Source organism: Sciurus vulgaris, assembly GCF_902686455.1.
Source record: "Sciurus vulgaris genome assembly, chromosome: 1".
Classification (NCBI taxonomy): Eukaryota; Metazoa; Chordata; class Mammalia; order Rodentia; family Sciuridae; genus Sciurus; species Sciurus vulgaris.
In genome coordinates, this window is record NC_136461.1 from 121,402,994 (window position 1) to 121,430,457 (window position 27,464).

Here is a 27,464-nt window from a genome sequence, read left to right on the forward strand (position 1 = left end):
GCTGAATAGCAGACTTCCAACCTTCTTTGACTTCCATTTTATAAATAAACAAATGCTCAGAGAATACACTCTAAATCTGAGCCTAAGAGTAAATCCCATTGGTTTTCCCCCTCTCCCATTTCACACTTGACTATGACTGCAGTTAATATTTGGCTCTTTCAGGCAGTATATTTGGAGCATAAGAAGGCACTGAAAAGAAACTCCAGGGCCTGAAAATATTATCAAAAGGTATGTGACAACTTATACATACAAACCTGAATTCATTCATCAGCTCCTGATAAACCCTTGCTATAGACCTGTACTCAGAGATAGCTGGGTTTCAACAAGTCAGCAAAATTAAAAAGCTCAGAAAAGCTCAGGGGAGTCTTAGATTTAAGACTAGGACAAAGCCAATGGAAGAGGAACAAGAGTAAATTACATACAGTACCTGAGGTGGAGCCTGCAGGAAAGTCAACAGAGAACTTCTGGGCCAGAGACTTGGTCAGTTCACCAGACCTGTCTGAATGCCAGAACTTACCTGTCATTAATTCTTGAGCAGAGAAAAGAGCTCTGGCCTTAGATGACTGGGCTGGGGGCATGTAGGAAATGGAATAAAGCATCAAAGTGCTCTCGGGAGAGTAAGGAGTTGTCCTTTGAAATTCCCCACCCTTGTCCCTGTGAAGTTGAATGGGAACAAAGAAAGGAACCCAAAATAAGGGTTAGGAGACATAGGAAAGGTGGATGATGACGTCTCAAAGCACTCCGGTTCTAAGATTCTACTTTATGATACAGAATTGTTTCACAATCTACACTGAGGCTGGAGCGTGGTGACCTCCATTGCTGAAAGGTTAGAACAAAAAACAGTGAGCCATGGGAGAACCACAGATCTCTTGGCTCATGCAGAGGCAAGAATAAGTAAGGAAGCTCACTTCAGTGGGTTATCCCTGTATCTCTTGTTCTATCTAGTCTCTTACTCTTAAAACTGCTACAACTCAGGCCTAGGGTCCACCCATCCCAAGTAGATGCTCTCCCCACCTGAGTACCTGGATTAATCATCCAACCCTGATACTGGCTAAATGGAAAGCAAACTGGCCTGCAGAGTGCTTTTGGAGAATAGATAAGTACTGGCCTGGGAGGAGGGCATTCATTCCTGCATCTCTCTAGAACAGAATGCAAGACTATAGTTGATAATTAAGAAAGAATTCGCTGATTCAAATTTGAGACCAGCCAGGGCAACTTAACAAGATCCTGTCTCAAAACAAAAAGAGATTGGGCTACAGTTCTGTGGTAAGGTGCCCCTGGGTTCAATCCTAGTACCAAAAAGATGGGTGGGGACGGGGGATTCAATGGTCCCTTTTGATTTCCTTCTGACTACATGCCTATTGCATAATTCTCATTAAGACTCCAGTGTGCCAGGTGCTGTGGCATATACCTCTAATCCAAGCAATCTGGGAACCTGAGGCATGAGGATCACAAGTTTGAAGCCAACCTCAGCAACTTAGCAAGACCCTTAGCAACTTAAAGAGACCCTGACTCAAAATAAAAACTAAAAAAGGGCTGAAAGGACTGAGATGTGGCTCAGTAATAAAGCATCCCTGGGTTCAATTCCCAATACCAAAGAAAAAAAGATTCTAGTGTTTTGGATTTGTTAACTGCAGATGACAGAGGAGGACTGATGGAAGAGTAGGAAATGAAGAGGGAAGAGAGGGGACACACCTTGAACTTCTCTCCTCTTGCATTCAGCCTATAGAAGCCCTGATTTATATTGATTTATATTGGTCCCAGGTCTCAAAATTTAGAAGAAAATGTGAAATATTCTTAGGGCAAGGCAGAAAAAACACAAGAAGGAATGGGATTCTGATTGCAAGGAACCATTCTAAATTCTAAAATCATTCTCTGGTAAACCTCATAAAGTCCATGATTGGGCTCTTTGAAGTTCCCCACAGCTTAAGAGGAATGAAAAGGAAGAAAGTCCAAGCAGTCTCAATCATTATTTAGAGGCCATGGGTAACCAGACTATCTTGGGTAATTAGTACAATCCTTTCAAACTGTCTCTTTCCTATCTTCTGTGGTCAAAAGAGTTCTAAACTCTTTCCTAATTCTGGGTCTCAAAAAAGAAGAAAAAAAATGACATGGTTAACTAGATATATCTTAAAAGGTAACCACTCTCCACTCCTTAACTTGATCCTCACTTCCTTTCTGCCCTATCTCCACAGAGATTGCCTGTAGAACTCAAGACAGGCAGATGATGAAAAAATCCAGGGTTATATAGCAGGCTGCTCAGCCACTCTTTGAGAAAAACATTGTGCCACATTTGCTTTCTCCCTGTATATACAAATATGCTGTATGAGTCTGCATCCATTTGAAAGTAAGCGTGACATTTCAACCCTAAATACTTCAACATGTATTTCCAAAGTGCAAAGATATTTTCCCACATAAATAATAATACCAGATCATATAAAATCTAATGTTGGATACCTTGTTACCTAATATACAAACTTTATTCTGATTTTCCCAACTATTCCAAAAATGTTCCTTTGCACTTTTACCTGCTGACCCAGGATTCAGCCAAGATCACTGCTTTACTTATTTAGGGGATGAAACCTGGAGGCTTCTTTAACAGTGTATAGGAAGGGTGGTGTGCCCTGAACTCTAATTGTCTCTCTTCTGGAAAAGGTCCATGCTTTAGCTGGGTATGGTGGTGCATACCTGAAATCCCAGCCAGTTGAGAAGTATGAGACAGTAGGATAGCAAGTCCGAGGCAAGCCTCAACAACTTAGCAAGACCCTATCACAAAAACAAAGCTGGGCAAGGTGGTACACACCTGAAATCCCAATGACTTGAGAGGCTGAGGCAGGAGGATTGCAAATTTGAGGCCAGCTTCAGCAACTTACTGAGATCTTATCTCAAAATAGAAAATAAACAAGGGCTGGGGATGTGGCTCAGTGGTAAAGTGTCCCTGGGTTAAATCCCCAGTACTAAAAACTAAATAAAACCAAAACCAAACAAAAACAAAATAAAACAAAAAACCTCTCAACATCTCAAGACTATGTTGCCTTTAAATTTAATTGGCTGGACCTCTAAGACACGGTATCAAGTAGTCACAATGAAAATTCAGGGCCCCTACTAAAACCTACCTTAATGACCTGAAAAACTAGGGAGCCAGCCAGCTCAGCATACCATACTCACCACACCTCCCTTGTCCCCCTCCATGAACTGAATGATCTGGCAAGATGATTTTTCCCAGAGGAAGATGTGCCCGCAGTCACTACCGCTCACCACAAACTCGCTCTTGGGGCCATAGAAATTGACGCCTTTTACTGAAATAAATGAGGGAACAAACCACATGAGGATTGGCATCAGGCCTCTATATATTTCTCTTGCAGGGAATTCAGTTATTCACAAACTCCAAATTAGATGAGAGTCAAATAATTCCTTTCATTTTCACAAATCAAATGAAGAGATTATACATGCATTAACAGATAAATTATAACAATCATGCCAGTCCCAGAGACTACTTATATTATCTCAAAGAACTCCATAGGGCAGAGGAGTCTCTAGTGGCTTAGCAATAACCGGCCTCATTTATACCCTATCAGGTCTCCCTAATGCCTTACCTGTCTGAACCTGTATATGCTAGCTCTGCCCACCAATAGGCAGCACTGCATTGGCTCTAGGATTATCCTTAGTATAATCCTTCATTGATACCTTGTCAATGCTTCTTGGGTCACTGGTTGATCTGAGACTGATGAAAGTATATGCCACAATCACCTAAGACTCATTTGAACTGTGCTTACCAACAAGGCTCTGAATAGCAGGGTTCCACTCTCTAAAATTAGTAAAAAGAAGCAAGGAGTCCCAATTACTAAAACCATCCATACTGGGCATTACACTGGTACCCTTCCTGTGGGCTGAGATCCAAGTACAGATTATTCCTTCCCTTCATACCAGCTCAAGAGAAAAAGTAAATCTACCTTCTACTCCAAGTCAAATTATGACACATCTATTAGGAGTGGTAACGACAAATGGCAATGATTCACCAACTTTTCTGTACATTAGAATAGGAGCTTTACAAAAGTCCCAGCATTCAAGTTGTACTCTATACCAATTAGGTCAGAACATACAGGAGTAGCTCCAGGCATCAGTACTTTTAAAAAGATTGTCAAGTGACTCTAATGTGTACCAAAGTATGGTAACCACAGACACTGAATAAAAAAGGTCAATCTTCATTGCAAGTTTAAACTAGGCACTACCATGACTCCTCCTCTGCCTCACTCAAAAAAATAATTTCCTCTTCTCTCCCTAGTGGTACAAGCTTATGCTCCATTTTAAGTAAGACAGCACCACTGACTAAAGCAGATTTTCCCTGATTCCTTAACAAGCTCTTTGTGCCCATTTGGAATTTACCTAAAGAGAAAAAGCGGAAAAAAAATCAGTAAAGTCTTATGCTCAAACTAATTAGAAGCAACATTACTTCAGTGAAGATGCGTTTGAGTAAAGTGGAGAAAACATGAAAACTCCAGCCCAATGGGATCAACTCCCACTGCCCAAGGTAACACAGAAGCCTATTCCTTAGGTAACTCCTCTTTGTACAACCTGAATGAAACACTGTGGTTCTCCAAGCCAAAAAGATTTGGCCACAGAAACCTAGAAAAATAGTCTCACCTGTGGCATTATTTCTGTGGCCCTTATATCTCTTAACATACTGGGCCCCATCACTGTGAGAGGAGTTGAAGAGGTAAATGTCTTCATCATTATAACTGGCCAGGAGCTCTGCCAAGAACAAGAACACAGCAGTGAAGGCAAAAGCTGAAAAATGCAGGAATCAGGAGTTGGGGGTTGGGATGGGGCTTCTTGCTACTAGTGCCCCCTTCTAATACCCAGGTGTAGCACCCATCTTACTTAGTTGGAACAGCAAGCAAGTGAAGTTGTATAGGGCAGACTAGGAATACACTGCCAACCCAGGGGTAGCAGAATCCTCAGGAAGATCATATTCATTCATTGACTTATATTCATGAGTCAAAGACACAAGAACCTGCTCAGGCCTCGTAGCCTGAGCTTTAGGACAGGCCCTGCCAAATATCATCTGCAGCATTCTGCAAATGGTGCCTGGCATCTGCAAGGGTCACTGCTGCATCCTCCCACTATGTGCTCACCATTAACTACTACTCCCCAGCTGCTCCACTTGGAGCTATAGCACAGTGGTGAGCACTGGAGGGCACATGCCTCACTGGCTCAGTAGCTCCCTAGACAGTGGAGGCATGCCAGCCTAGGAGCTGGGTCCTGCTCACGTACCTGTGCCGTCGTGGCTGTACACAAGACAGGTGATGTTTGCTTTGGACTCACTGTTCACCTGCAATAAGGAGCAGATACTGACTGATGCCCCACCCCCCCATTGGCATACCATCTTCAGGAACAGGTTTTCCTTTAAACTCCCCTATATCTTCTCCCAGAGATTGAGAGAAAGAAAGAGAGACAGAGAGACAGGAGTACGACTAATGAAACATGACGACCTCAAAGGGGAGAGTCTTAGGGCCTTGTTGTCTTCTCTCTGCTAGTCATTTCGTATATATGGTTTCATTAGGATTCACCATGACAGTGCAAGGCTGTTACTGTTATCTCTGTTTTGTTGATGAGAATACTGCCAAGATCATAAAGCTGGTAAGTTGGGAAGACAAGATTCTAATCCAGGTGCATGACTTGAAAGTCCAAGCTCTGCTCTTCCCACTATACCAACAAGTTCAAAGGCAGACTTGGGATCAAGTCAGGGAAGCCAGGAGTCACTGGACCTTCATGAATCTTACCAGGTGATGAGGACAGAATTTCTTGAGTACACCATTATTCTCATTTTCATCAATTTTCCTCTGGTCATAAATCCTGTAATGGAAGAAGCAATCGAAATGTCAAAACTTACAAAATGATCCCTCAAAGAGCTGCAATTAGTGGCACAAAGCAGTCTGCTGAATGAAGATAAAGGACATTTTCCTCAACAAGCTCTTATGTAAAGATCCTCCATTCCCCAATCCATTTCCAAACCCTAAATCATTCATCCATGTACTTCATATCAAGTAGCAATCCTCAATTCCATGAGTCTCTAGTGATTAATCTCTCAACTTTTATATCACTTACTGCTTATTCCACTTAAATAATTAACATCACAGAAATTTTAAAATTACCTATTCCAAAGAGTATATTACTCCTGGACAGAGACCACACTGTTTGTAAATGAATGGGTCTCCGATGATTCCTCTTTATTTGGCCAGTTCTCCCTCTCACACCCCACAACGACTATTAGAAAACCACCATTTTCTTGAAGACCTTTTCTCTTTTCTTTATTGCCATCAAGCAAACTACTTTTATCTTTCATACTCTCCAAGTTTTATAAATATTTATGGCACATGTGTCAAGTATTATGCTAAGTGTGGAAATACACTGAGGAAAAAGGTAGATCCAGTCTGTCTCTACTCAGCAGTCTTCTCTAATCTCAGAGACTCTCTAAAGATGCTCTTAATCTCATCATCTCCAAGGACCTTGTTTGATTGATTAGTCCATTTCTCAAACTCTTCTTTCATTGTTGTCTAAAATTTTTTTCCCACTGTTGTTTTTTCTCTCTTTCCCTCAGGAAAATTATTCAAAAGAACAATATAAATTCAATGTTTTTACTTCCTTACTTTCTGCTCACTTCTCAACCCATTCCAATATGGCTTTCACTCTCAATTTACCACTGAACTTCTCAGGCTGCAAACTTTAGTAACCTAACTGCCAAAGCCAACAAGATACTTTTCAAAGCTTTCTCTCTTGTTCTGACATTTTTCATTACTACTTCTTGAAACATTATCTTTCCCTGATGGCCAATTGTTCCTCAAAAGTGTTCATGCACTTGTCTGTTTATCCCTTAAATGCTGATGTTCCCCAGGGACTTAGTCTTGAATTCTCATATGACTTTATACCAGGGAATTTTAACCTGAAGTCCAGAGAGTATGTAAACCTCCAGAAACTGCTTATGTGCATTTTTCTTTTTCATTTATTTGTTCTCTTTAGATACACATGACCGTAGAGTGTATTCTGACACAGTATACATTCCTGGAGTATACCTATTCCAGTTAGGATCCCATTCTTGCATTTGCAAATGATGTGGAGTTTACTGGTTGTGTATTCATATACAAACATAAAGAAGTTATGTCCAATTCATTCTACTGTCTTCCCTATTCCCATCCCCTCTCCCTTATGTGTATGTATTTTTCTTGAGAAGGGGGTCCAATGTTTTCATATACTCAGAGGTCTGAGTCTCAAAAAGGAGGAAAATCCTGCTCTATTCAGTGTCCCCACCTTATCCAGTTTCACTTTTTGCCTTTCAGTTAACTATAATCAAAGATGGTCAAGAAAATATTAAGTTGAAAAGTCTAAAAAGACATAATTCAAAAGTCTTGCATAATTTTTATTATGGTGTAATACTACAACTGTTCTATATTATTATTAGCTATTATTCTCAATCTCTCACTGTGCCTAATTTATGATTTTTTTCATAGGTATATAGGTATAAGGGAAAAAAAAATGTATACAGGGCTCATTACTATCTGCAGTTTCAGGTATCCACTGGGGAATGTATCCCCTGCAGATAAGGGGGGATTACTGTACATTACTTTGATGATAAAATCTCATTACTGATGCTTTAAACACCACCTCCTAGACATGGATATATGACTTAAATCTGTTTCCAGACCATACTTATTTTGAGCTCCAGACATATATCTATTTAACAATTGGATATAACAGGTTCCCCAAAAGTAAACTAATTCTAAATGTATCCTTTTCCCCTGAATTTTTTTAATGGCACTATCATTAATGCAAGTGATCAAACAAGAAATCAGGTACCTTCTCGTCTGTATAAAAATTTCTCTCTTGTCAATTTTACTCCCTGGATACATTTTTAGACAGTATTTGCTTTCTTCACCACTTACCATATTTTGCCTAGATAAAAGCAATATCCTTCTAATTCCCCTGCTTGAACTGTCATCAGAATTATGTCTGAAGTATTAAATTTTATGTAAATTCCTTGATTATATCTCCAGTGATTTTGCAAAATCGACTGAATAAAGTTCAAATCTGTTAGTATGGATGTCCACCACCGCTTCAAGATCTGACACAATAGCCAGATATAGTAGCACATAACTACTTGGGAGGCTGAGAAAGGGGGATTGGAAGTTTCAGGCCAGCATGGGCAACTTAAAGAGGTCCTGTCTCAAAATATCAAAATAAAAATGGCTGTGGCTGAAGTTCAGTGGTAAAGCGGTTGCCTAGCATGTGTGAGAGCCTGGACTCAATCCCAAGTACCACAAAAAAAAAAAAAAAAAAAAAAAAAAAAAAAAAAAGGAGGATGGTGGAGGAGAGAGGGAAAGAGATGAAAGGAGAAAGGGAGGGAGGAGAGAATTACCCAGGAAACATTTAATAAATGAACAATAACAAAGTCAGGTGAGTGGCAGGGGGATGGTTACACTATCAATTACAACTCTTTCAAATTTATTATTCTCTTCACTAACTTTAAATCAACATCTCTCAAATATCACTAAGCCATTATAAGATTCAGCAAGGGCTGGGGAGATAGCTCAGCTGGTAGAGTGCTTGCCTTGCAAGCACAAAGCCCTGAATTCGATCCCCAGTACAGCAAAAAAAAAAAAAAAAAAAAAAAAAAAAGATTCAGCAAGTCAGCAAATTAACAAAAAAATATTGAAATACTCAAGTTCCACAGGAGGATGCTTTTTGATATATGGTATAATTCTGTGTTCCTTAGTATGTAATGCCTTTTGTCCTTTTACTTTATAAGGATATTCTTACCTTTCTCCATTTATTAAGAACCTACTATATCCTAGATATGATGATGTTAGACAAGGGTTGGTAAACTTTTGTGTATTTTTACACTGGGAATAGAACCCAGGGGCATTTTACTACCACTGAACTATATCCCCAGGCCCTTTTGTTTTTTATTTTGAGACACAGTCTTCCTAAGTTACTGAGGTCTTGCTAAATTGCTGAGGCTAGCCTTGAACTTGAGATTCTTCTGCCTTAGTTCCCTGAGTCACTGGGATAACAGGTGTACATCACCACATCTGGTGGCAAACTTTTTTTTTGAAGAGCAAGACAGTAAAAAGTGGTACTGGAGATTGAAACCAAGGGAGCTTCACACTGAACTATATCCCCAGCCCTTTTTATTTTGAGACAGGGTTTTCCTAAGTTGCTGAGACTGGGCCTTGAACTTGTGACTCCTCCCTTAACCTCCTGAGTTGCTGGGCTTATAAGCATGTGCCACTGTGCTCAGCTATCCACAAGGTAAAGTCATCTATCATCTTCTCCTGTGATTTCTTATTAATACAGTTTAGCTCAGAATACAGTTAGAAGATATGGTCTCATTTCAAAAGGAAGATGATGCTTTTCAACTACCATGAAGAAAGCAGAGTCATTCCTGTATGGCTTGAGAGGCTGAGGCTCTAAGCAACTTCGTGAGACCCTGTCTCAAAATAAAACAAAAAGGGCTGGGGATGTGGCTCAGTGGTTAAGTGTCTCTGGCTCAATCCCCTATACAAAATAGTAATAATAATAATAATAATAATAATAATGAAAAAGAAAGCAGAGTCATTCATTTTTATAGTGCTATTGCCTCTTCTCTTTTTCAAGCTGACAATCCCAAAGAAATATAGTTAAAATAAAAACTAGATAGGAATGGTACAGTTTACAACTAAAGGTCAGAAGGAAACTAACCGGGGCATTGCAGATTGAATCCATGATGTCTGTTTTCCTTAGGATGTTGTCTCAATAGCCAGTGTTTCAATAAATGTTCACAGGAACAAAGATTATCACTACAGATAAAGAAAATGGCTCAGGATAACAGGAGCCAAAAACCCTCAGTTCACACTTAGGGCTACCACGTCAAATTATTTTTAAATTCAAAACCGATATACAAAATTGCAAGTGCAATGACAATTTATTTACAGAAATGGTAGAAGTCAGGCACAGTGGCACATACTTATAAAACCAGCAACTTTGGACGTTGAGGTGGGAGATTGCAAGTTTAAGTTCAGACTCAGTAACTTAGAGAGGGCCTCAGCAACCTGTGTAAAAACTTCTCAAAAGAAAAAAAAATATGTAGCCAGGCACAGTGACACATGCTGAAATCCTAGTGGCTTTTGGAGGCTGAGGCAGGAGAATTACAAGTTCAAAGCCAGCGTCAGTAACTTAGCAAGACCTTGTCTCCAAATAAAATTTAAAAAGGGCTGGGGATGTGGCTCAGGGGTTAAGTGCCCCTGGATTCAGTCCTTAGTACCAATACACACACACACACACACACACAAACAAAAAAAAAAAAAAAAGAAGAAGAAGAAGAAGAAAAACAAATGGTCAACTAATCAACTAATATATGAAAAAATGTTCAACATCAACATCATTAACAATTAGGGAAATGCAAATCAAAACTACACTGAGATTTCATCTCACACCTGTCAGAATGGCAGTCATCAAGAATAGAAAAAATAAATGTTGGGGAGAATGTGGAGAAAAAGGAAAACTTTTGCACTGTTGGAGGAACTGTAAATTAGTATAACCATAATGGAAATCAGTATGGCAGTTCCTCAAAAAACTAGGCGTGGAACTACCATATGACCCAGCTAAATCACTTCTTGATATTTATCCTGAAGAATTAAGGTCACAATCCCCAGCACTGAAAAAAAAAAAAAAAAAAAAAAAGAATTAAGGTCACCATACTACAGTGATGCATGCATACCGATGTTTAGCAGCACAATTCATAACAGTCAAACTGTGGAGCCAGCCTAGGTATCCATCAACTAATGAATGGTATATGTACACTATGCAGTTTTTATTCAGTCATAAAGAAAAATGAAATCATGTCATTTGTGGGAAAATGGATGGAACTAGAGACCATTATGTTAAACAAAATAAATCAAATTCAGAAGATCAAGGGTTGTACAGTTTTCTCTTATATGAGGAAAACTAGTGAGGAAAAAGGAAAAAATACAAAGGGCTAGGGATGTAGTTCAGTAGCAAAGTGCTCCTGGGTTCAAGCCCCAGTACCAAAAAAGGAAAAAGAAAAAAAAGAAAATGGTAGGAAGATATTTACTAAAACAGCAACTGTTGGTAATTATGGGCTTATGTGAAGAATTATTAGCTGCTAGTGAAGAACTTGATCAATTCATCAGGTTTCTTTAAAACGTGCAAAGTCATCTACATAACAGGAAAAGTCAGCCCTCAGAGACCGTTATATTAAGGAAGAGAATACCTCAGAAAGGTGTTTAAGTGTTCTGTAAGTCGGTAAAAATTAACAATGGTGGTAAATGAACTTCCAGGCATTTCAGAGCTCACCATTCAGGAATACCTAGCAACAGGTTCACAAATTTGACACATTAAGAATGGTCTGCTTTTGTTTTTAAAAACCTGCAATAAATCCTATAGAAAAAAAATTAAACAAACAAACAAACAAAAAAAGACAATGTGCCAGTCTTGAACTCTCAAAAACACAGAAAAGGAACAGACTCACCTTACAAATTGATCTCGTCCACCTACTGCAAACTGGTGGGTATTGGCAGGATTCACATAGATTGTATACAGCCCCACTTTCTTCTCTTTCTCTTTTGTCACCACCAGTTTCCTTTAAAAGAAAAAAATACAAAGTTTTAGTCTCCTTAAGACCCAGAAGATCCTGACAAATAAGAGCCAAGAGAGCAGTGTAAGCAAGGCTAATAAGAAAATGAAAAGATTCTCATCTGGAAAGAAAAAGTATTTTTGTTTGTCTTAGACATTGAAAAAAGAAAAAGCACATATATTCACTATATGCTACTTTGAAGATGGGGAAAAATTTGCAAAAAATTATTTTCTTGTGTTCCTCAAGAAGTGTAAACTAAAGGTATATGAATGTCCTGCTCTTCAGGAAGCGTTTTAGCTAGACTCCAACATGTTAACAACCAGTCATTAAAGAGATAATATTACCCATACAGTTCCATCCTTTATTTATAAATAGTGTATATCTTCCCAGTCACCTAGAGAGGAGTGGAGGAAGACTTACAGAAACGGTGGGTTAAAAAAAATAAATTTAGGCCAGGTGTGGTGGTGCAAGCCTGTAATCCTAGAGGCTGGGGAGGCTGACGCAGGAGGATCATGACTTTGAAACCAGCCTCAGCAAAATCGAGGTGCTCAGCAACTCAGTGAGACCCTGTCTCTAAATAAAATACAAAAATAGGGCTGGGAATGTAGCTCAGTGGTCAAGTGCCTCTGAGTTCAATCCCCAGGATCTGCCCGCCCCCGCCCAACAAGCAAACAAACAAAACCAAAAAATTTTAAGTCAGAGTCTCTCTCCCAGAAAGACTCTTCAGTTTTAAAAAACAAAACAACAAAAAAACACACACACTAAAAAAAAAAGCCATAGTTTTCTAACACAGAGGTACTCCAAAAGAAAACAGAAGAGAACATTCTTATGAAGACAGCTCTTTGTAAGGCTGAAAAAAATACTTCAAAATTATCCTGCTTGTAACACAAGAAGAGTAAGTGTTAGGACAGCCAAGAGCCCTGAGGAAAACAGAGAAAATTCAGAAGCTTAGAGGAATCTAGCTTAACAACCATGATTTATCCCAGCTTAACAGTGGCATTAGGAATACCCATATCTAAGTGTCCAGTCAAATATGACATCATGAAGATTAATAAATTTACAGGCAAGACATCAAGAAACTACAGAAAGAGGCTTGGCTTTAGCTTCTGTTTTTTTATTTTAAGGTTTTATTCATTTTTGATGCTATGGAAACAGAAAGAAATATAACTATGACAATGAGTTTTCTTGTAAAGAAACAATTTTAGCATCCTCTGGACATAGTCAAAAGTCAGTCCAGCTCTGGGCAAAGTAGAGATTTTGATTTTAAAATCTCTGTAGTTTTCCATTAAAAGAAAAGAGTACAGAGATCACTGAAAATGAATGTCATTAGGAAGAAATCACCTCTCCCTCATCTCAAAAATCCAAAGCAGAAAATATGTCAAAAGTATTGGTTTCAGTCAGGCACAGTGGCACATGCCTCTAATCCCAGGGATTAAGGAGCTTGAGGCAGGAGGGTCACAAGTTTGAGGCCAGCCAAGGCAACTCAGTGAGAACCTGTCTCAAAATAAAAAATAAAATAGACTGGTGATATAGCTTCATGGTAAAGCACTCCTGGGTTCAATCCCCAGAAACAACAACAACAATAAAAAGGTGTAACAGTTTCAAGAACAAAGGAAGAGATAGCTCTACTGAGTATCAGACAAGGAGAGGAAGGAGGAGGACTGGGGATTATAGCTCAGTGGTTATCAGTAGAACATGCAGAGATGCTTTAAATAAAAAACGATCAATCAAGGCATTAGGGGGGAAACATTTTTACATCAGAAGTTAGCATGAGAAATATGAGACAAATTCATCAAATTTTGCCTTAATGAGTAGGTATGTCCTACCAAAAAGGGGAAAACAGATTAGGTAGACCAAAGAATTCCTTTTAAGAACACCTCAAATTAGCTTCCATTGGCAAAAGGAATATACCACCCAATTTCATTCAAACTATTTCCTTAAGCTGTTAGACAATCCCAGAGAGTCATCTATCACATATATACAAAAAAATTCCCTTATGCCAATTTCATTTTTAAAAAAATGCATGATATAAGCAAGAGTTCAGGAACTACCTGAACACATGAAGACAGCTTGAATTTTTTGACCAAGACCTTCACATTCAGTCTTCTACCTCACTCCAGCCTGTAAAACTACTTCTTTAACTCCTAAAGCAAATACTTTCTGAATACCCTCTCTTATCCCTCCAATCTAGAATCTGGGTCTCCTACTCTAGTTTCTCCAACATGCCAGGCCCTAGTACATGCCTGTAATCCCAGTGACTCGAGAGACTGATGCAGGAGGACTGCAAATTTGAAGCCAGCCTCAGTAACTTGGTAAGACCCTCAGCATTCAGTAAAACCCTGTCTCCAAAAAATAAAAAAGGACTGGAGATGTAGCTCAGTGGTAAAGTAGCCACAGGTGTAATCCCCAGTACCAAGGAGACGGGGGGAAACAATTTTCCCAATTCTTCCTCCTTTACTTTCCATGCTACCATTGTGCTCTCAGTCAGATTTTCTGCCTACATTTTATTCCAAATTCAATAATCTGCCAAACTCATTTACTCTACCCATTATTTAGATCATTCCTGTGGCTGGATAGTAGGTTCCCTCTGAACCTGATCCACAGGAAAAAATCTCATTCTGTTTCACACAACTCTAACATGGTAGATCAAATAAATTCATTATCATTTCTTGTATTTGTATCCTTTCCTTCTCCTATGGAAAACCTGCTACTGTCCCATTATCATCAAAAAATGACAACCTTATAACTGGCAACAAGAAACATTTGGTTCAAGAGATTAAATGTTCTTCTCAAAGCTAGATAACTAGGGCTAGGGATATAGCTCAGTTGGTAGAGTGCTTGCCTCACAAGCACAAGGCCCTGGGTTCAAATCCCCAGCACCGAAAAAAAAAAAAAAATTTTGTTTAAAAGCTAGATAACTAAAGAGCTACTATAGATATTTCTTAATTTACAGTGGGGTTATGGCCCAATAAACCCATCATAAATTGAAAATGCATTTAACACACCTAGCTTACTGAATACCATAGCTGGGCCACATAGTACAGTGTCAGTTGTTTGCCTTTATGATTGGATGGCTGAATAGGAACTGTGGCTTTTTGCCACTGCCCAGCATTGCAACAGCACTGCTACTCTGGGGAAAAGATCAAAATTTCAAAATTTGAAGTGTAGAATCTATACTGAATCTGTATCACTTTCACACCATCATAATGTTGAAAAATCACTGTCATGCATCATAAGTTGGGGATCATCTGTACTAGAGGGCAAAGCCCTTCACACTCAGGCTTATTCCTTAGTCCCCTTCCTGTGTGTGTGTGTGTCTGTCTCTCTCTCTATATATCTATATCTATTTAATATCTATACATATTTAATATTATATATCTAGATATTTTATATATATTTACATATATTATATATGTATATATATATATATATATATATATATATTTTTTTTTTTTTTTTGGTACTGGGGATTAAACCCAGGCACTTTACCACTGAGATACATTTCCAACACTTCTTATTTTCAGACAGGATCTCACTGAGTTGATGAGGTTGGCCTTCTGCTTCATCCTCCTGAGTCACTAGGATTACAGGCATGTGCCACCACAGTGTTCCCCTCCCACTATGAACCCAACACCATTTCCCAAATTTCCTCCTCTTAAGGGTATATAAATAACCAGTATATCCTTTTTCTAAGCCTGAAACATTTCCATCATTTAAGCAGTTGTTGAAATTCTAGTTTTCAGACAACTTTTTCAAGACATCTCTCTAAAGATAAAAGCATCAACATCCCTTTCTTAATATTGGTATTGAACTACAATTGTAATAATTTTTAAAACTAAAAAGACAATAAATAATCTAGGCATCAATCAACAAGGCATTGATGAGATAAACAGTGGTGTGCCAATGTTATGACACATATGCCATGGTTAAAAATTAGGCTTTCAGTATGAAGATTCCTCAAAAAACTAGGGAAGGACACCACCATATAACCCAGGTATCCCACTCCTTGGTATTTTCCCAAAAGATCTGAAATTGGCATATTGCAGTGATACAACCACCTCAATGTTTACAGCCATACAATTCACAATGGTAAATTATGGAATCAACCCAGATGCCTGTCAATAGATGAATGGATTAAGAAACTGTGCTGTGTGTGTGCGTGTGTATGTGTATGTGTGTATGTGTGTGTGTGTGTGTGTGTGTATGTGTGTGTATGTGTGTGTGTGTGTGTGTGTGTGTGTGTGTAAATAAAATGGAGCTCTACTCAGCCATAAAAATAATGAACCTGCTGGGCGAGGTGGCACATACCTATAATCCCAGTGGCTCAGGAGGCTGAGGCAGGAGGATCCCAAGTTGAAAGCCAGCCTCAGCAATTTAGCAAGGCCCTAAGCAACTTAGCAAGACCCTCAAAATAAAAAATAAAATGGGCTAAGGATGTGGTCCAGTGGTTCCTGAGTTCAATCCCTGCTACCAAAATAAAATAAAATAAAATAAAATTATGGCATTTGCCAGTAAATGGATGGAAATGAAAAATATCATGCTAAGTGAAATAAGTCAAACTCAGAAACCCAAAGGTTGAATGTTTCCTCTCATATGTGGAAGCTAGAGTTAAATAAAGGAAAGGGGGAGAGAAGGATAGGACAGCATAAAGAACCAATCAAACAGAAATTAATAGATGAGCTAAAGGAAGTCTAGTAGGGTAGAGGAAAGAGAATGGGAGAGGTAAAGGAGGAGGGGAAGGAAAAGGGCATGACCTGAAACCAATATCTATGCATGTATGAGTGTGTCAGGATGAACCCAACTACTATGTATAACTGTAAAGCTCTAATCAAAAACAAAACCAAAAAAAAAAATTAGAATATTAGATAGGCTTGGTGAGACAGAAACAGGAGGATTGCAAGTTCAAGGCCAGCCTCAGCAATTTAGTGAAATCCTTAGCAACTCCACAAGACCCTGTCTCAAAATAAAAAATGAAAGGACTGGGGATATAGCTCAGAGATAGAGTGGCCTGGGTTCAATTCCCGGTACCACACATAAAAATTAAAATTAGGTAAGCTTTTATAATCTGACATAGATCTGCAAAATACATTATAATATTAAAAAGGCAAACTTCAAAAGCATAAGTGTGTATGTGTATGCATACATATAATTATCCCATTTATGGGGGACAGTGTATATGTATATATTTAGGTACACATATTCAAAAGGGTCTGGAGAGGTTTTCAAAATTACTAATAATGGTTACCAATGGCTAGAAAACTTGGGGGTACACAAGGGAGAATTTATATTTTGTCTATGTGCTTTACTCTTTGAATCTCTTAAGAGTAATCTGCTTATTATAAGAGCAATAAAAATTTTTTAAGAAGGAAACTTAAATAAATAATAGAAGCTATAACTTAATTCCAGCCATGGTGCCAGAAGCTATACTTGAGCATCAAATATAAACATATATAAATTGATACACATATGTATGTATACATATGTGCATATATACACACACACCAACAATCTTTACAGACAGATTATAAATCAGGGTAGATCTTAAGCCCACAGTAAAACCAAAGAAACTGAGGTTCAGAATATTACATAGGTCATAACTAGTAGGGCCTGAGTTAAGATTTAAACTAGGACAGATCAACATGTATCCAAATAAGATGCTGTGTTCTTTCTATGGGATCACAGAATTAAAATAATTTGTACATAAATTATTTGTCTCAAATTCATGTATGAGTGGGCTGTGGTATGATAGAACTCTACGATAGCTAACAATATTTTTTTCAAGGTTTATCATTTGATTGTCTATATATAAACTGAATTGAAAATTTATAGGATCCTGTCTCTCTAAGCTAGTATGTAATGCTTCTTGTACATAAAGTGAATGGCACCTACGTGGCTGGAAAGGATGAGATCAAGTTATTAAAGCCCACGTATAATAAACGCTGTCTGAGAAATGAAAGTAAACTCTGTGGTATTTCACTCTGAGAAACAGGCCTAAAAAGTAAGGAATTCTAAACCTTAAACTATCTCTTACCATAGACACAAAGGTACCACTCTGATGGACCTGAGAGCTGAGCATTATCAGGACATATGAAATACTTTCAGGGCCAAGGAATGGAATTTTATAAAGATTATTGCTATACTCACGAAGCTGGCCGGTCTTGTCTCAGGTCAATAGTGAAGACAACTGCATCTTCCCCTGCAGACAGGAACGTACAGGGAGAGTCTGGTTCCAGGGCCAACTGAAGGAGACAAAGGGAAAGAGATGAGGTTTCTAAAGATCAGAATTAGAGTCAGTCTAGTTTCCACTCTTTACTTTTAGAAAGAGATGCATTTAAAATGTCTTGGCAAGTGGGCTGGGGTTGTATGTAGCTCAGTGGTGGAGCACTTGCTTAGCATGTGTGAGGCACCAGGTTCGATCCTCAGCACCACATAAAAATAAATAAATAAAATAAAGGTATTATGTCCATCTATAAAAAAGAAAATGCTTGGTAAGAGCAATGTCTACCTTTGTTATTGTTGTTACTGTAAAATGCTAGAAAAAAGATAACTTAAGCTCTACTCACTCTTATTCTGTGAACTATTCACGGTCTGTTTATTCTATACAATTTAAAAGGACAGGTGATTTGCTATTTTAACTAAGTCCCAAAGGGATGTGAATAGAGCTACCAAAGAAAAATATTAGTCATGAAAAATTCATTCTCAAAAATCAATTTCATGCCTTCAGATATGGAGAAACATGGCAATAAAGTTTCCTTCTTTTTCTTCACGCTTCATTCCCTATACCCTAGTTCTAAAAAGGAGTCTTCTAATGGGTCGGGGACAGGTTTAAGAATCAGAGAGGGGACTGGGGAGATAGCTCAGTCGATAGAGTGCTTGCCTTGCAAGCACAAGGCCCTGGGTTCGATCCCCAGCACCCAAAAAAAAAAAAAAAAAAAAGAATCAGAGAGATAGGTGATTTTCACATTTCCTGAAGCATCTAAATAAGAATGCTACATATTTTCTTAGGGTTTGAAAGAAGGGATTACAATCCCTTTTTTTTTTAACCATCCTTTTAATGACATGGAGAAACAAAATACCTACCCTAAGAATGGAGAGCTTTTAGTTCCCTACTAGCTACCACCTTGACTACTTGGCCTATATTCACAGCTCTAAATGGGGCTTCCAGAAATAGTGCCACTTATGAGCTGCAAGTTCTAAGCTGGAAAGTTGTAGCGCTAACATATGAAGAACCAACTACTAGCATTCTGGAAATGTTAAAAATGTTCTAAAAACAATCAGAATAACTTTAAGGGATTTGGAAAGCAGGAGACATCAAGGATCTCCAAACCAACCACTGCTCAGCTTAGAAGACATAATCAACAGAATGCTACAAGTATGTGATCTGATGATCTTTCAAATACTTGTTCTGGGTGGCTGTTTTTGCTCCCTTCTTAACTACAAATCTTAGCACTGAAAAAGATGAGGCAGATGACCATAACAAAAGGGACACAATGGGCAAGAGATGAGGGATGATAATGGTTTGATATCCATAAAAGATTTAGACTCACAAACTTTGTTTTTTCACTTTTTGTGCAGTTGTGGGGACTGAACTCAGGGGTGCTCTATCACCAAGTTGCATTGCTGCCCTTTTTATTTTGAGAAAGGGTCTTGCTAAGTTGCCTAGGTTGGACTCGGACTTGCTATCCTCTTGCCTCAGCTTCCTGAGTATCTGGAATTACAGGTGTATGCTACCATGCCTAGCTGAGACTTTCTTACCTTGTGGGATGCTCCCTTGTGCTGGGCCACACGCTTTGTATTCTTGCAGCACTGTGTGGCAGACAGTTCTGCTACCCGAACCTGCCCATCCCGGGCACACATCGCCAGGGTAGAATCACCGCTGTTGGGAAGGAATTTGGCCTGGAGTATTAAGAATCAAACAAACAAACAAACAAAAAAACATAAAAAGAAATTTGAAAAGGTGACAGTAAGAGGAAAAAACAAACAAACAAAAAGAGATGATGACCCCAATTCACCCTTTTTTCTTGCATGACAATTTTTTTTTTTTTGAAACTAGGGGTTAAACCCAGGTATACTTTACCATTGAACTTTATCCCCAGCCTCTTTTTAACATTCTTCCTTTTTTTTGGCAGTGCTGGGGACTGAACCCAGGACTTTATGTATGCCATGCAAGCACCGCAGCTGTTTTTTTTCCTTAAATTTTGAGACAGGGTCTGGTTAAGTTGCTGAGGGTTTCACTAAGTTGCCCATGCTGGCCTTGAACTTAAGAGACCTTTTTGCTTCAAGTTGCTGGAATCAGAGACATGCACCACTGTGCCCAGTGTTTTTCTATTCATACAGCGGAATAAACCTAATTTCTCCTAGGAGTTAAAAGAACTTCCTCTGATGTAAAAGCACATTTCAGTTGACTCTGAAAGGTTGAAGTGGTACATGAGTAAGCGCTCATGTGAATTAGGGTTGTACCTAATAGAGAGAAAGTTAGAAATATTCAGGAAGCAAACATAAATTTGCCACAAAGGAAAAGGAAATTATGAATACTGGGGGAAAAAAAGGGAAAAATTTATGGAAGATGGGGCTAAGGTGTAAAATCTCTAAGGAATAATAACAATATTAGCTAATTCCTAGCAAATGTTATTAAGTACCAGTCATGATTCTTCATGCTTAGCTTCCATTGGTTTTGTTATTGTTGTTGTTTTCCTTTTTTTTTGGTGGGGGCTAAAATCCAGGGTCTTACCCATTCTGGGCAAGAACTCTACCAACAAACTATCCTCCAAGCCTATCAACTGTTATTTAATCCTCATAATTCTATCTGATATCAGTTCCATTTTACAAATTAAATAACTTCACATGTGTTAGGGCCAGGATTTGAGTCTAGGCAGTTTGGTTCAAGAGCCCATGCTCTTAATACTATATTACCTTCTACCACTGCATCTATAATACATCCCCGATGAGTTCCAAGAACTTATAATGAGGTTTCTGATGCTTATATGTAAGCATATCTGATGCTTATTCTCTTAAGGAAATAAGAGGTTGCCATGGATCTTTCAGTGTGTCACTAAGGGAACCAATGTAAGGTCCTAATGTCTAATTCCTACCAAAACTCACTTTCAGCTTCCACTCTAAGCAGCAGCTCAGATTTTTCTGATTCAAGTCTGATTCTCTCAGTTGCTATTATGAATCCTTGCCTCACCTGGAAGACATTACTTTTGTGGCCACTCTCGAAGTCCAGTACTGGCTGCCGCCGTACCCAATCCCACACCACCACCTTCAGGTCATCGCTGCCACTGGCCAGCCAGGTGCCGCGCTGGTTAAAGTGCAGAGTATTGACACAACCGGTATGGCCCTCAAGCCCATGCTGCAGGCGGAACCTCTGTACAAAGACTCTTGCCCCACAGGCCTCATATACAAAGCGGGCACTTGAACCCAGCTCCCGTTCCCTAAGGGCAGGGAGGGCTTGCCAGCGAGGTCGGGGCAGGGCTGTTGTCTCTGAGGACACCCAGTCTTCCAAGGCCCGCTCATCATCTGATGAGTCCTGGTCACGGTTAGCTCGCTTGCGCTGTACACGGCGCCGAGGTTGTTCTTCTTCCTCCTCTTCTTCCTCTTCCTCTTCCTCTGAGCGATCATGAACTCGGTTTTCATCATTGATGGAATAATGGCCAGTGTCCTCCATGCTGTCAGAGTCCTTTTCTTCACCTGAGCTTTCTGTGTCTGTGCCTCGACTTTCTGTACTGGTGCGATTGGGGCCACCATCATCCCCAGTCAAGCTTAAACTCAGGTCTGAGGCCTCTACTTCAATGCCTGAGGATGTTTCCCTTCCCTCTTCAGTTCCAGACATCTCCTCTGGACTGCTCGACAGGCTTCCTGCACATTAATAAAGAATGGGTAGGTAAGAGGCAAAAATAAGGAAATAGGATTAGGATAGTTATCAGAGAGATTTTGCACTGTAGTCTTAGAAACCATTATATCAAAAGACTAAGAAACAATCTTCAGTCAAAGTGTTTCCATTACAAATGCTTATAGAGAACTTCTGAGAGGAAATCCTGTAACGAACAAGAAATTGAAAAGATTAAGATCAAAGCAACACACACATAAATGTATTTCAATAAAAGCAAAGAACTACATGACAATCTATAATAAGTTCTGGAGAGGCTACGTGTTGGCATATTGTACGAAAGTGTGCCTGACACAACCACCTTAGGCTCTGTCCTGTTGGATAGGCATCCATTAGTTACAGCAAATAATAAGACTGACTATAAGAAAATTTCCAGTTGGTTACAATGGCACACACCAGTAATCCCAGCAATTTAGGAGACCAAGGCAGAAGAATCCCAAGTTGGAGACCAGCCTGGGCAACTTAGTAAGATGTGTCTCAAAATAAAAAAATAAAAAGGGCTGGGGATGTAGCTCAATGGCAGAGTGCTTGCTTAGCATGCACGAGGCCCTGGGTTTAATTCGCAATAATACCAAGACAAAAAAAAGTTGTTAAGAAAGGAAGAAGAGATTTTTTTTTTTTTTTTTGCAGTGCTGGGGATTGAACCCAGCGCGTTGTGCATGCGAGGCAGAAGAGATTTTTAACACTGCTTGCTCATGACCTTCTTTCCTCAGATGACTACAAATTTTTATCTTGCCAGTCTAAAACCTGTTAGGGAAAGACAGATCAGCTATTGACTCCAATATGATGTTTAACTCTAATACTCTAATACTAATGCTTAACTCTAATACTGATGTTTACGATTCATAACTGGAGCACCATTAGAGAAATGCAAATCAAAACTACTCTTAAGATTTCATCTCACATCAGTCAGAATGGCAATTATCAAGAATTCAAGCAATAATAAGTGTTGGTAAGGATGTGGGGAAAAAGGTACACTCATACATTGCTGGTGGAACTGCAGACTGGTGCAACCACTTTGGAAAGCAGTATGAAGATTTGTAAGAAAACTTGGAATGGAACCATCGTTTGACCCAGATATTCCGCTCCTTGGTTTATACTGAAAGGACTTAAAATCAGCATGTGATGCAGCCACATCAATGTTTATAGCAGCTCAGTTCACAATAGTGAAACTATGGAACCAACCTAGATGCCCTTCAACAGATGAATGGACAAAGAAAACGTGGTACATATACACAATGGAATATTACTCAGCCTTAAATAAGAATGAAATTATGCATTTGTAGGTAAATGGATGGAACTAGAGAATATCATGCTAAAAAGTGAAATAAGCCAATCCCAAAAATCTAAAGGCTGAGTATTTTCTCTGATAAATGGATGCTGATCCATAGTGAGGGGTGGATAAGAAAGAATGAAGGAATTTTGGATTATGCAGAAGGGAGTGAGGCAAGGGGTGGGGAGGTGGGGATGGGAAGGACAGTAGAATGGGACAGACATTATTACCCTATATACAAGTATGAAAAACAAATTTTTTTAAAATAATAAATTAAAAAAAAAAAAACTGGAGCACCTTACTGATTAGTCATCTGGCACAGAGCAGTTATTTGTGAAGATCCTTGAAGCAACAGAACTCCTAGACAAAACCCAGTACAGAAAACACATAAACAATACAAGTGCTTTGTTTTGATGGAAGGATGGGTGACACAGAAGTACCTCAGCTAAGAGCACAGTGTGAAAACACCCGGGCTAGGAGTTGGAGGAGAAAGGGAAAGTTAACAGAAATTTGAATTAAGTCCAGAATCATATTTAGTGAGACTGTTACATATGCTAGGAAAGTTAAAGAGGCTGGCCACAGTGGCGCATGCCTATAATCCCAGTGACTCAGGAGGCTGAGGCAGGAGGATGGAAAGTTCAAAACCAGCCTCAGCAACACAGCGAGGCCCTGAGCAACTAAGCAAGACACTGTCTCAAAATAAAAACATAAAAAGGGCTGGGCATGTGGCTCAGTGGTAAAGAGCCCCTGGATTCAATTCCCACTACCCACCCCCTCAAAAAAGAGAGATATAATTTGAAATGTGACTGGGCTTGAGCTGGGGAGTGCTAAGAAGGGATAAAAAATACCACACCTAACAAGTAAGTGGGAGAGGAAAAATAAAATAACAAAACTCTGAGATATTACTAATATTGACAAATGCAGACTCTGAAAGTTCTATCACATTAATATAAGGGCTGGAATGTATTAAACACTCAGCAAGAAGGTCACAACTATCAATGTACATGTTGTAGTCCAGGGTTGGCGAATTTCTTCAGTAAAGGTCCGGATAGTAAAAGTGTTAGAACCTGCAGATCATATGGCACTTTCACAACTATTCAAACTCATTAGCACACACACAAAAAAATCCATGAACACCACATAAATGAATGGATATAAAACTTTACAAAAATAAGTAGCAGGCTGGCTTTGGCTTTTAGGTTATAATTTGCCAATCCTTGATCTCAACTAATGACCAAGTTCTAAATCAATAGTTTAACTTAAATCCCTCTGGAACCCTATGCCTTTCAACTAATCCCACTGAAAAAAGAGGGCAAGGAAAAAAGGCAGGCAGGTCCAATCCTAGTTGGTTAGGGTTGTAACTTCATTTTATTTTGGCATTGGGGATTGAACCCAGGGCTTCACGCATGCTAAATATGCACTCTGCCATTGAGTTATATCCCCAGCCTGGTAACTTTATCTCTTATCTAATATCTTTGATGAATCTATTATCTACCATGTAAAGAGACCTCTCAATATAACCGGAGAACCTCATCTTCCCCTCAAACTCCCTTGTTTCAATTGTCAGTTAGGTCTTCTTTTTCTCCTTCATTAATAACACTTCCTAAGCGCAGCCCACCTTTACAGCCTTCCAGAATTCTAACCTCCTGACTTCTTGAAATGTTATTGTTTTCATAAGTGAAAACACCAGATAAAATTTGAAGGAATAGTATGTTCTATACTCAAAACAACCCAGGAAGGGTTTCTTCCCCCACTAAAATCCTCCCATGTTTCGGGGAAGAGGAGAATTTCAGTTTACAGTAAAAATAGCTTCATCTTCATTTTGGCCCCTTACCATTAGCTAAGTCTGTTTTGCCATCTGTGCTGCTCCCTTTGCTGGACATCTTTAATGATGTTTGCTGTAGCCAGCCTGGATTGGGAGAAGAAGAAAATGAAATAATTAGAAAACAACTTCAGAAAGAAAACAAAAGGTACAAAGAGATTTAACAATGTACAGGCTTTGTCAGTTTTATAAAAATGATTTTTATTGTGTGTGCTTAATAGGTCTTCTCAGCTACTGAAAAGCACATCAGAACTTTTCCCCCTATATCTAATTCCATAAAGGAAAATATTTGGGGAAGTCAACTGCCATCTCTTTCCCTTATTAACTGAGTAACTGGCAGTGTTTTTTCAGGGTAAGAAGGAACTGAAATAAAACCTGGAACAGTAGGCACATATCAAATGACCGAGCACTGCAGGCAAAGAGCATCAACTCAACACAGAAAGCTAGCTTCAGCACTTCCCTGTAGACAAGGGTATTCTGTTTTAAGCAATACTCATATGTATCCACAAACTCTGTAAAACTCTTGTTTTCACAACATGAACATTCAGGTTCTTGATATCATTTTACACACCAATCAACAGAGATAGCAGAAATCAAGTTCCTGTTAATTACTGAACTTGGGCTTTATGTTCACTCAGATTTCTAGCTTCAAGCTTATTATAGATACTTTGGAATATAAGAAGCAGAGCTGAAATTTGAACTCAAGAGCACCTAAGACTCCTAAGAAAAACTCTTAAAGTTTTCCCCCTTTTATGGCTAATAGTCACCAAGTGCAAAGGTGGGAAAGAAAAAGGCATTTCCATTAAACTACCTCAGCTCACTTTATACAATGGCAAACCTTCACCTAATACCACCAACTTTCATCAGACTTGTCATTCTGGCAGATTCTAACTAGGAACCAGGCTATCTAGCTTATTTCCTTTATGCCACCATAGCACATTCATCCCCTACACTGCCCCGCCAGCTTTACTGCCACCTCTAGCAAATTCCAAAGAGTAAAGAATAATATTATTCAAACCAGAATTTTGTTAGGCCCTTTCAGTGCCTTGGACAAAAGGCAGTAGTAAAAGACAAAGTATGATTATGACCCCAGTCCTTGGGCCCAGGCACACTGGCCTCTAATCTTTCAACAGCCCTTTCATTCTGGTAACAATTATCCCAGAAGCAGCCCCATCCTTATGCTTGCCCCCTACTCTCCTCTATAAAAATCCATGCTGCTTCATAAAAAGTATCCTCTGCCAAGAGACAGCTGCCCAAAGATTTCTCACTGTAGGCCAGAGTAGGGGAGTAGAAACACTGCAAGAACAGGGTTGAAGTTAAATTTGAGGAAAGGATACCTGGAAAGGAGATGATAAAAGACAATGCCAACAAAAAGAATATGTGTGAAGCCACATAAAGGAAACACTGAAGAGCTGTTTGTAAAGCAGGCTGTTTTCCTCCTCTTACTTTGACATATATATTTCTGTAACAGCATTCCTCACATAGCACTCTTAATGCATCTCTTAAGTGCATTAATTCCCATTTCATGGGACCACTTCTGTTTTTCCTTCTCAATAGTCCCTATTTATAATCTTTAGCATCTCAGCAATATCTTTGCCACACTTGGTATAAAATTAATTATATTAATCGCAAAAGTCCTATGACATGGGGAAAATAACTGCACTGCTTTGCAGAAATTACAAAGTAAAGTCATAAGCAGACCACTGTCTTGTGGTCAACTGGGAATGGATTTTTCTTACCCCTGAATCCCCGCCCCCCAGCCCCGCTGTCGGAATTTAATGCTAAATTCAGAAAGAGAAAATCCTGTGAATACTTAGGTCAATCCTGTTTAATCACTGAGTTAATAGGAAGAAGCCAGAGTTTAGCAAATTCAGTCCTAAGACTGAAAATTAGATGTCCAGGATTTCAGTATGTAAGCCATGCCATTAGCATACTTTGCACCCTTAGATGAGCTACTTAACCTTCTCTGCACTTCATTTTCTCTAGCTATAAAATAGCAGGTTGAGTGCACTATATTAAAAAATCCAAGCCAGGCAGTGGTGCAAACCTGAAATCCCAGGGGCTTGGAAAGCTGAGGCAAGATGATCTCAAAGTCAAAGCCAGCCTCAGCAACTTAGTGAGGCCCTAAGCAAGTTAGCAAGAAACCATCACAAAATAAAAAATAAAAAGGACTGGGGATGTGGCTCAGTGGTTAAGCATCCCTGGGTTCGATCCCTAGCTTGGGGCGGGGGGCGGAGAAAAATCCAAAATCTGAAACTTTTTGAGCTCTGACGTGACAATCAAAAAGCTTCAGATTTCAGAGCACTTCAGATTTTCATATTAGGGATGCTCAACCAGTAAAGTCTGTACAAATATTCCAAAAATTGAAAAATGCTGAAATGTGAAACACTTCTGGTCTCAAGCATTTCATCTATGGGACATTCTACCTGTAGTAATTCCAGAGATGATATAGATAAGCAGAATTTTATTTTAAAACTTTTGCAGAAGGGTATTCTGGAGCAGGTCTCCAAACTTTATGAATCTCTCAGTGAAAAGTTTTGAGCAGAAACACCCAATATTTGTGTTGACATGCAATCAGCTCTCATTAAATATTCAGATTTAACTTTTCTAGGATAAATACCTGATAATTCAACATTCTTTTCCTACACATCACTGGAACACTTTATGTCTCTTAAGTGCACTAATTCCCATTTCATGGGATCACTTCTCTAGAAAGTCAAGAAATGATAGCAATAAAACATAACTTTTTGGAATGAATTGTTAGAATATAAATTTTAATCAAAAGTTGCATGTGGTGGCACATTCCTGTAATCCTAGAGACAGGGGAGGTTAAGGAGGTAGAAATACTATG

General features: G+C 39.0%; 1 protein-coding gene across 8 annotated transcripts in view; it reads right to left on the reverse strand.

Moving 5' to 3' along the window:
* The window catches only part of DCAF8 (DDB1 and CUL4 associated factor 8), a 48,310-nt gene that overhangs the window by 5,941 nt on the left and 14,905 nt on the right, over positions 1 to 27,464 (reverse strand). For 6 of the 8 annotated variants that reach the window (XM_079108294.1, XM_079108300.1, XM_079108299.1 and 3 more), the window contains 9 exons: positions 24,626 to 24,700; positions 20,817 to 21,487; positions 19,385 to 19,525; positions 17,774 to 17,868; positions 11,525 to 11,635; positions 5,784 to 5,856; positions 5,275 to 5,332; positions 4,645 to 4,752; positions 3,169 to 3,299 (listed from right to left, as the gene is read on the reverse strand). In XM_079108294.1, the coding sequence (XP_078964420.1) occupies positions 3,169 to 3,299; positions 4,645 to 4,752; positions 5,275 to 5,332; positions 5,784 to 5,856; positions 11,525 to 11,635; positions 17,774 to 17,868; positions 19,385 to 19,525; positions 20,817 to 21,487; positions 24,626 to 24,700 (1,463 nt within the window). The remainder of the gene's footprint in view (positions 1 to 3,168; positions 3,300 to 4,644; positions 4,753 to 5,274; positions 5,333 to 5,783; positions 5,857 to 11,524; positions 11,636 to 17,773; positions 17,869 to 19,384; positions 19,526 to 20,816; positions 21,488 to 24,625; positions 24,701 to 27,464) is intronic. The other 2 variants (XM_079108295.1, XM_079108301.1) reach the window with 1 other exon arrangement.